Here is a 9,776-nt window from a genome sequence, read left to right as displayed (position 1 = left end):
ACTTTGATGTGAGGCTATGCTTGTTAGTTTGGAGGTAAAAAATTTTAAGTCCTGCAGCAAATGTTAATGAGGGCTTTTGTCTTAACTAACCAAGGAGACTGCAGCACCCAACTATAAACCAGTACGGAACACATTCTTTTCAAAAAACCCAGCCCACAAGCTGCATATTGTATGAAGACATTACAGATTAATAAATGATAGCACCATGGTTTTAGAAATTAAGTTAAAGTTTCAGTAATTAACATTTAGTCCAACTTTTTAACATTCTAGTCACAGGCCAGAAATTAACTTTTTAAGAACCCAAATTATTTTATGTGCAAGTAAGAAAATCTTAACCATAAAAAGAGAATTAAACTCTGCATAAAATTCTAAAATACTATCCCCTATTTTTAAAGGAATTAGGAACAAAAACCCCTTTTCATTTGACTTAGTCAAACAGGGCACATTGTTTATGCTTGTCTCTTTTAATCTTGATCATATCAAGATCATTCTGAAGTAAAACCAATGGTTGTCACTTTAAAATCTCTTTACCACAACACTGAGTATTCTATGGCAGAGGCATACACATATTAAAGGCATCTTAATAAAGATGCAAAGGAAAAAACACACATCTTAGAAGAAGACAAAATGGCAGGCAACTGGTACTTCGACTCTCTGAAGGCAAAAATAAAAAAATATCTTTACATTAAAGAATAAGTCAAGTTAAAGAGAAATGGAATGAAATGGGGACCATCATATTGAGAGAATAAGCTGACCTGCTCAAATTCAAAGTGCTAGAATTAAAGGTCTAAATTAAAACATAGTCTATGCCTCAGAGTATAACACTGAACACAGTATGTGGTCATAATTCAATCCTCTTTCCGTTCCAGAGTCTGTGTAGTATGAATGCCATTGCTGTACACAGGAAATGGAAGAGTGGAAAAAAGTCCTTCGGCAGTCGTGAACACATTCCCTGCGGGCATTTGGGTCAGACTGGCCCCGCTCACAGCACTTCCAAATGGTCCCGACATATTGAGTCGGTGAACATGGTGGTAGAGCATTTCCATCGGTGTTTTAGGATCCAGCCCAAAGCTGGGGCTGTTAACATCAACAAAGTTAACAGCATGGGTGTTGGGGAGGAGGTTGCCCTGCATGGCTAAAGTAACTTCAGCTGGAGCATACCGAATAGTGCCAGTGGTGTAGACCCTCTGAGCAGCAGTGCTGGTCGCAGCAAGGGTTCCTGTTACCCTGTGAACCAAAGGAAGCACCACATTGCCTGCTTGTAACCTCTGGAGGGCTTCCAGATCCCCAGTGTACAACAAAGAGTTGGAAGTGCTGGGACCTCCTGGATGTTTGTCCCGTGGAGATGCTGAAAGTGGGGGTGACAAAGGGTCAGAGGATACAGGAGCCAAGGCCGAGTTGGATGAGGTGCTGAACTGAGTTTTACGGCTGGCAGTATTTTCAGTCCCTGGTGGGGTGAGAACAGAGTCTGGAATGGAGACGTGTAAACTACTGCTGGCTTGGGGGGAAGGGAAGTGCTCGGAGCTGGGGGGCTTGGTCATACTGTAGGGTGATTCATTCCTTGAGATTTCCCTGTTGGGTGGGTAATTCCAAATACTGCTATCATTATCAAAATTGATAGGTTCTGAGATTTCTGTTTTAATTTTGAGCACTGAGGCACTGTTTGGTGACGAGAGCAGCTGGGGCTGGTCCACCAAAGCTGAGTCAAGTCCGTTTGGGCTTGAGGTGCTTGACAGCCTTCTCCGAGTCATGCTGCCTCCCTTTTGCTTTTTTCTCCTCTTCTTCCTCTTTTGATGTTTGCTGGAAGACTGGGCATTTACTTCCCCTGCACTGTCTGAGTCCTTGGCACTGTCTGAGGTCAGTGATTCACAGTTTTGTAACCGCAAGTCTGACTCACTCTCCACATAACGCTCCACCTTGATCTGCATAGAACCAAGAGTGCCAAAACTGTCCTCAGGGGCCTTTTGATTCTCAAAGTCAGAGTTTTCAAAGCTGTCATCACTGTCCCTGCTGTCCTGGTTGCTGGAGCTGTTCCCATCATCATTACAGTTCATCTCATTATCTGACTGATTCCCTGACTTCTTCCTGTCGGATTCAGGGTCTTCACTGTTTTCTGACTGGTTTCCTTTCTCATCTGACTTTGAGTTCTCGTTGTCCTCTGGAGCAAAAGGAAAGTGAAAGAAATGATTAGCAACAGGAACATAATATTATAACTCAAGTTCAGATTTCTACCTACCAATGAGATTTGATCGCTGTAACATTTCTGCCAAAAGGCGTTTTCTTCTCGAGAGCCGCATTTTTTTGCAACATTGTGTTGGCAGAGTTTTGATCATCATGAATCTCCCTGACCCGGGATTGTCAATGCACTAAAAGCTTATGTTGTATGACTTGAATTTTCTTCAAACGAGCTGTGGCATGCTGATTGAGGGGGGCCCTTCCATCTGCTCTCTTAGCAAGAATCATTTTGACAACGGTGAGTACAACTGCCTTCTAGCTGTGTCATTCAAGGAGGAGTCAGGGAACAATCCCATTATGACCAGGCATTCTAGTAATTGTTCTTACACATCTGGGTTCCCCTAAAGTGGGCAGACATGAAGATGTAACACTATTAACTAATGAAGATTCTAGTCCTCACATCGCCTTTTCCTCTCACCTTCGCCACTTTTGAAGTAGCATAGTGTCTCTGACTTCAGTGGAATTACTGCCGATTTCCTCCAGTGTGAGAGGAGAAGCAGGTCATACGTGTATAAATCTGAATGAATAAACCAGTTAAAACAATTTTGTTACATCGCTACACTGTCTCTTGATATTCCCTTGGAGGTGAAAGAAAAGGAGAAAAAAAATTCAGGCACTGAATTAAATTCTTGATTTATCCAAATCATCTGAGGGCCACTGAAAATAGCCCAGGTACAACACTGAGAAGCTATCACTCTTCTTGCCAGAGTCTTTAGTTGCATTTTAGATTTATACCTAATTTTAAAATGGATAAGATAATAAACACTCTAGTCCACTGGACTCAGGCAACCAAAGCAGCTTTGAGAATACTCCCTGTTATCACACATTTGAAAGAATCATGAATGGCTTCAGGAGAACCTGTCTTTTACAGAGCAGCCAGAATGCTTTTGTTGGGAAATAAAAGATGTTTTTTTCACTCATCAGAGCCAAGTACTACCCTTTTCAGTATGCTTGTTTTGGGGAGAGAGGGGAAGGGCCAAGTTTCCTCTAAAGATTGGTTATTCCTGACTCATGTCAATACCAAACAGTTTGCCAGAAGTGCTTGAACAACTGGGCTTGACGGGGAAGCTGCTTGAGGCTTCAGGGCAATACACGTTACATTTATTTCATGTAAGTCACTTGGGGGACTTTTGCTTGAGTCACCAGCAAGACAGAGACTTTCCATTTTGAAAAATAAAATCCATAACAGAAAAACAACAGCCACAAAATCCTACATCTCAGCTAGCATTTTGTTTCACTTAGGGCAGAATTTCTCTTACTAATTTTTCCTCTTTTTTGAAGATGCTCTCTTTTAGGGCTATGGTTCCTAGCTCATCAAGAGAGGGCTTAGGGTGAGTTAGTCTAAAACTGCTTAAAATTTGCCTAGGATTTTACCAGAGCTTGAACTGAACCTGTTGGTCTCATTGAAGACACTCTTCTGATTTCAGGTCCTTTGGTACTTCTATTTAATTCTTTTGTATGAAACAATGCCCTGCCTCTGCTGTCTTCCAAGACTCCCAAACATCTCCTGAGATGCATGCATCTGTGCACTTTTGAAGATGCTCTCCTGCTCTGTTATCATCAGCCTTAGTAGTCACGAATGTACATGCACTTCTCACCTGGAGAAACCTACAGTGTACATGGGAAATGCAAACCTTTCTCCACATCTGTGTTATTTGGCTATTTAGAAACAAGACACTATAAAGGAAGCATTCAGAATGGGTGAAGAGATTTCTAATCATGTGGGCATCAAGACTGTATGTGTGCCTAATGTTGATTAAATTGTCAAACTGAGCTGCCAAAGGAGAACAGATAAATGAAAAAGAGGAAAGGGAACAGCCATAACATATAATATAACACTTAAGGCCTGATCCTCTTCTTGCTTTTGCTTGATCTCTGTCACTCTGATCCATTTTTTTCCAGACATTTTTTTCTTGATTGCTATTATAGACATGAGAGAAGAATCAGATGCATATTGCATGCTATGGCAGAATAACTTCCTCATTTCTTGGGCCACAGGAAATCATGCTCCTTTCAAAGCCATCTGATCTGTACCTGTGCCTAGGTAATCACTTGTAAAACTAATGGGGAATGTGTGAACCATCTGTGTGCTGGGCCATCTGTAGGACTAACTTATACATTGAGTTGGACAAGTACATTTAGCTTTTAAAAAACAGCTGAACTCCCAGACTTAAAGAGCTTGCAAACAAGTGCTTGAACCCGTTATGCTCTAATAAAATGTAATTCTTTTAGCCCAAGAAAAAAACTCAAATTTTGCAATCTTTACTGCCCCCTAGTGAGTCAATGCCAGAAATCTATTTATACGGGAAAAGGGGTGATAAAGATTGACAGCACAGATTTATGTTCAGAATATAGGACTACTCTTGAAAGATAAGAACTAGAATCATACTCAACAGTTACAATCCCAAGTCCTTTGGACAAGGCACAATACCTACTCATGAAGCTTAGCTAGGGAATCAAATATTTAGCTCCATGCAATTTAGGCATGGAAATACTGAGGTCATTAAAAGTTTTTGACAGCTTTTTTCAATTTAATTTTAGAGGATTTTTTTTGTTTTAATAGAACAATCCATGATAAATATAAACAACTGGAAAGATAACCATGTGGCTGTACTGATATGGATTTCTTTTGTGTGTAAAGCAGTAAGAAGGTACACTATGTGTGTTACCTGAGTTGTCCTTTGAGTCTGATTCAGAATCAGAGGTCTCTGAGGATTCTGAGGTTTTCTCTGGGAGATGAGGAAGTTGTGCAATATCCATCGGAGTGTCCTTGTACTCTGGGTTACTAAAGAAGATACAGCAAATATAAACACAATTGGATGATTTGCAGGTTGATGTTTTTTCCCTCTTTTCATATCGGAGTTCAGGAACAAAGAACATAAATAGCAAGAATAGCAGAGCAAATACAAAAATATACATTTTTTTCTCCTAAGTCCTTCACAGTGGGGATTTTATGAAGGTTTATTTTAATGCTACTGTTAAATATTTGCATTGACCAGGTACTAAAACTTGTTTGATTCCAGCGAAGTTTTAGAGCAATCAAAGCATTCTTACCAAAGTGGAACACCATGACTTGTGTGATATCTAACAGTAAAGCTACACTGTGTAATCATCCAACAATAGAATATCTAGAATTCAATCCCATTACTGTGCCTGGAAGGACAGAGAGTGCATTTTAGCCTTTCCAATCTGCTTCTCTCCCACCAGCACTGTCTATTAAGAGTTATCTCTGTAACAATGTTCTCTATCAATTCTGTCAGAGCCCTTTCAATACCTGTTTTTCTCAATGCCCTGTTTTCCAGACTTTAATCAAGCAGACCATACATAAAGTTAGTAAGAATGTGCTCAGTTAGCGTTCAGGAAAATGACCACTGCTCAAATACCACTGAAGAGTTCAGTCAAAAAATAAATAAAAAAGGATATATATATATATATTTTAAATAATGCACACATGCATGCACATCACCAAGAAATGAAAAGCAACCATTCTAACTATATGACAGATGCACATGTGCATGTTAAGATGCATATGTTAGGGATAAAGAACTGTCAACACACCCATTATAATCATATCTTCATCTGCTCATGTGGTGCTCACCTGTGACTTGTTAGCAACGAACATGACTGCAATGTAGAAAAGCCACACTACCAGAGAGACTGAAAAAAAAAAAAAGCCTATGCTTTTTCTTGGTTTGTGCCTTTTAAAAATGTGTTCCTTTCTCAAATCAGTGGAACAGAGAAACAGACATAGCTAGACATAAGTGGCATAGGAATGTAAAAAATAAACAAAGTCTTCAATCATTTTTGAATAGGTGAGCATTTCCATGCAGCTCAAATTCCAGCCTGGTGATAGAGCAGAAAATCTGCAGTCCTGCGCAGAACAATAGGAGGCATCACTAGGGGAGACTGACACAGTATCACAATGACATTGTGCCCATATTCAGCCTATTACAGTACACTGCGAAAATTCAGAGTTCACACAGTTCACACTGAAATGCCATTCTTAGGATTATCATCTTTATGGTTTTGTCCTGACAAAGTGCCTTTATTATGTTGCATCCCAGGGCAGTCCCAAAATTTGTCCCCTCCAAGCAAAAGATGTTTGAGGGCTTTCACATGGTGAATAACAAGTTGCTAGAACAAGAACAGCACTAATCCTCCCTGTCACTATAATTAGTCTATCCTTTTACAGACAGCTGAATCATACTTTCTAATGCATGGAAATGTATACAGACCAGTACTCCTGCTAAGAGTAGACCTAATTATGCCTTGATCTGTCATTAAAATATTATTTGGACATTTGGATTTTTCATGGATTCTAGTATTAAGAGAAATCTAAATTAAAAATACAAACTCAGTGGAGAAGCTAATCTTTCTCTAACAGACCAGTGAAGGGAACGCATCAGAAAAATCAAGTTCCAGAGGGAGTCTTTACAGAGTGAGACCATACTGCTTCTCTCTTTTTGCGGAACATTTGTGGACTAGGTTCACCATTTTCTGGAAAGCAGCAAAGGGGACAGAGGCACCAGCTGCTAATTTTTATGGAACACTTTCCCAGCCAGAAAATGCACAAATTCCTGGGCAGTTTGAAGCCCTGATTAAGATTAGGACAGTGAAGATGTACTTCCAGTCCAGAATTGGCACCCTTACGATGAATTCTTTGAGTGTTGCATTCTGCCTCATTCTTGCTGGCTCAGCTAACACATCACTCTGTGGATGTTGAGAAAAAAAGGTAGCAGAATAAAAATAGACTGCGAAAAGCCCATGACCAGGCATACCAGGATAGAAACATCCAGGCACCAGTCAACACACCATTACTGTGGAAGGTTACCCACAGTATCCCTAAATGCCCTCCTGCTAGGGGTTGCTTCCTCCTCTGACCCAGAAGGGGAATCAGAAGTATTACAACATGTAACTTTAGGCAGGCACAGTCTCTTTGGGGCTTGTGGGACCTGGTCACAATCTAGCTCCTAGACATCACTTTGAACTGTTATGGCATCAAAGGGAATGTAACAAATCATGACAAGCAACTTAAAAGAGGAACAGGCCAGCAAATGGCAATTGTATTTCATGACAATCTCAAGGTATCAAATTCTATTTGTTTGTTTGTTTGTGCTCTGGCATGAAACAGAAAATCACCCAATCTTATTGAATATTTTCACAAAACAGAATGTGTTGATAGGTGTTTTCAGATCAGAAAGATCAGGTTTATACTTCATTGTCTCTCAGTGACTGTTGGTCTTGCCTTGAGTTCAGAAATCAGTCCCTTAAAAACACTTGGGCTTTGGTAAAACAGAATTTCTCAAGGAAGAGCATTTCCTTCAAGATGCTACCACAATTTCTGTTTAAAAATTTGCTACTTTTATTTTTAAATCCTATTTTGCACTTTTCAAGGGGAAAACTGTCTGATGCTTACCAGAGCAACACATTCTTTCAAGGATTTTCTTCTGAGAAAATCACACTTTCTGGACCGGACTGGTGATATTGCAGAGACACCTTTTTGTAACATTCCAGGAAATTTGCTTCCATGCATTTCCAAAGCCCAATAAACCAGTGGCCAACACTTCACATGAGATTTTTGTAACACAGCCACTGCAAGTTGGGCCAGATCTCTTGTCATGCTAGGGAGATTTCAGTGCAGTGGTGGCAGGTAATAAAATGATAGAGGGTCTATTTGAAGACCAAGACAATGTAATTGTTCAAGAAGATTACAGTATCCTGAGACATAACAGATGTCTTAACATATTCAACCATCAACCAAAAGGCACTGCTTCTGAAGAGCATCATGTGAGAAAGTTCTTCTCATTAACTTTCTCCAGCAGGCAACTGTTTTTTCCCTAAAACTCACAGCAACAGAGTCAAGCAACTAAGACAGCAGTTCAAGTGATGGAAGTGATTGGAAGACATACCTAAGAAGGTAATTGACCCAGATGATATTCTTCTCACTTGCGTTCTTGGCATTGACAGCTATGGTTGCGCTAGACTGTATCCAGATATACCCTCCGTTCTTCTGCATCCAGCGGTAATACTTTGTTACACACTGACCCTTATTCAGCACTGGGGAAAACAAAAGAGAAACAAGAAATATAGCTTGTTAGTATCCCAGCAAAATGGTCTTCATTGCATAACATGACGTGTATCAGCAGAAGCTACTGAGTCTCTTTTAGGCTTAATGCGGCATGCCAATGAGATAGCAAACAGGATCTGACTTCCAATAGAAGTAGTTGTATGTTTCACAAGCTTTTAAAGTAACATTTTAATCTGTTTTCGGAAACTCTAGTGAAAGAAGAAAAGCAAAAAAGAACCTACAAATCTCTTTGGTTCACAGAATACTTATTGCTTTGTGGACATTTTCAATGCTTGCAACGTCAAACCGTAAAAAAAAGAAAAGGGGAAAAAAGGCAAATTTATATGTGATTTATTCATAGCTTCTAGGTAGACCTCTTCGAGATCCTGGATATTTGAAAGGTTTGGGAAGATACTCTGCCCCTGCTGCTTTGATCATTTCTCCTTATTGCAGGCGATATCAACTACTGATCTTATACATCTGTTTCTTTTGATCTTGTCAAACAGAATTTACAGTTCTCAGATGAACCAAATCTCCACTGGTCAGTAGGGGGAAAGTCTTGGGAGAATTTACTTACTGCCAGAGCAAAGTAAATCCACCAACAGACTGAGAAAGAGGCCTAAGGGAGGCACAGAATGACTTGGTTAGAGCCTAAGAGTGACAGCTCTCTCCAATGTTTTAAATAGCCTAGCCAACAGAGAGAAAAGTAAAAGCAATCAGTAATGTGAAACAGTGTTATTAAATGCTCACAGGAAGAAGGCTTAAAAATACAGATGTTTAAAGTAATACTTTAACCAAAATGTTGCCCAGTGGAAATGGATTGGATTTGTGTCTGATACACCAGTGTCAGGAAAAGAGGATGAAATGCAAATCTTTCAGTGGAAGGAAGTGGCATAATTTTAAACAATGCCTAAATTATACAAAGTCTGGGTAGTTATTATTACTTGAACGCTTACTGTTGCTGCCTTTCTCACTAATCCCATAAAGCTTTGTGCACTAGAGGGCAGTGTGCATTCATATACACCCTCTGCTTTTGTCATGTCCTTGTCTCCGTTTGCTAAAATGAAAAACCTCTAACTGCTGTAATAAATTTGGCTAAATTAGCTGCTAAATGGTTATCTCAAGTAATATGTATTTGCATTAATCATCTTGCTCTAAACCAGAACAAGCCAGAGTCCTAAAGACGTAGTAAATTCATATTGTCCATTTAATTACGGCTAATAAGTGCTTCATATACAATAGTTTCATGAAGTACATTTTGATTTTTTTTTTGTAGAGGGAAAAGAAAAAAAAGTCACTTTGGAAAAGAATAAGTATTTAAGGCAGTTAAAGTTCCTACCATTAAGGTGACAAACGACACTTTGGAGCTTTCAAGTTAACCAAACGTCTATACCCCTAATTATACCTATGAATGTATCTCTATCTAAATCCATGTACAACAGATATCTACAGAAAAAGGTATTTACAAAGGCAG

General features: G+C 39.5%; 1 protein-coding gene across 1 annotated transcript in view; it reads right to left on the bottom strand.

Annotated features, from left to right (window-relative positions):
• Nucleotides 1-779: 779 nt before the first annotated feature.
• Nucleotides 780-9,776, bottom strand: part of NPAS3 (neuronal PAS domain protein 3) — a 644,696-nt gene continuing 635,699 nt past the window's right edge. The window contains exons 10-12 of the mRNA XM_067295593.1: nucleotides 8,145-8,292; nucleotides 4,905-5,020; nucleotides 780-2,158 (exon numbers count right to left, since the gene is read on the bottom strand). Of these exons, the coding sequence (XP_067151694.1) occupies nucleotides 849-2,158; nucleotides 4,905-5,020; nucleotides 8,145-8,292 (1,574 nt within the window). The 3' untranslated portion in view covers nucleotides 780-848. The remainder of the gene's footprint in view (nucleotides 2,159-4,904; nucleotides 5,021-8,144; nucleotides 8,293-9,776) is intronic.

This window comes from Apteryx mantelli, chromosome 4, assembly GCF_036417845.1.
Source record: "Apteryx mantelli isolate bAptMan1 chromosome 4, bAptMan1.hap1, whole genome shotgun sequence".
Lineage (NCBI taxonomy): Eukaryota > Metazoa > Chordata > Aves > Apterygiformes > Apterygidae > Apteryx > Apteryx mantelli.
The sequence above is the reverse complement of the archived record's forward strand: the minus strand, read 5'-3'. Positions and strand labels throughout refer to the sequence as shown.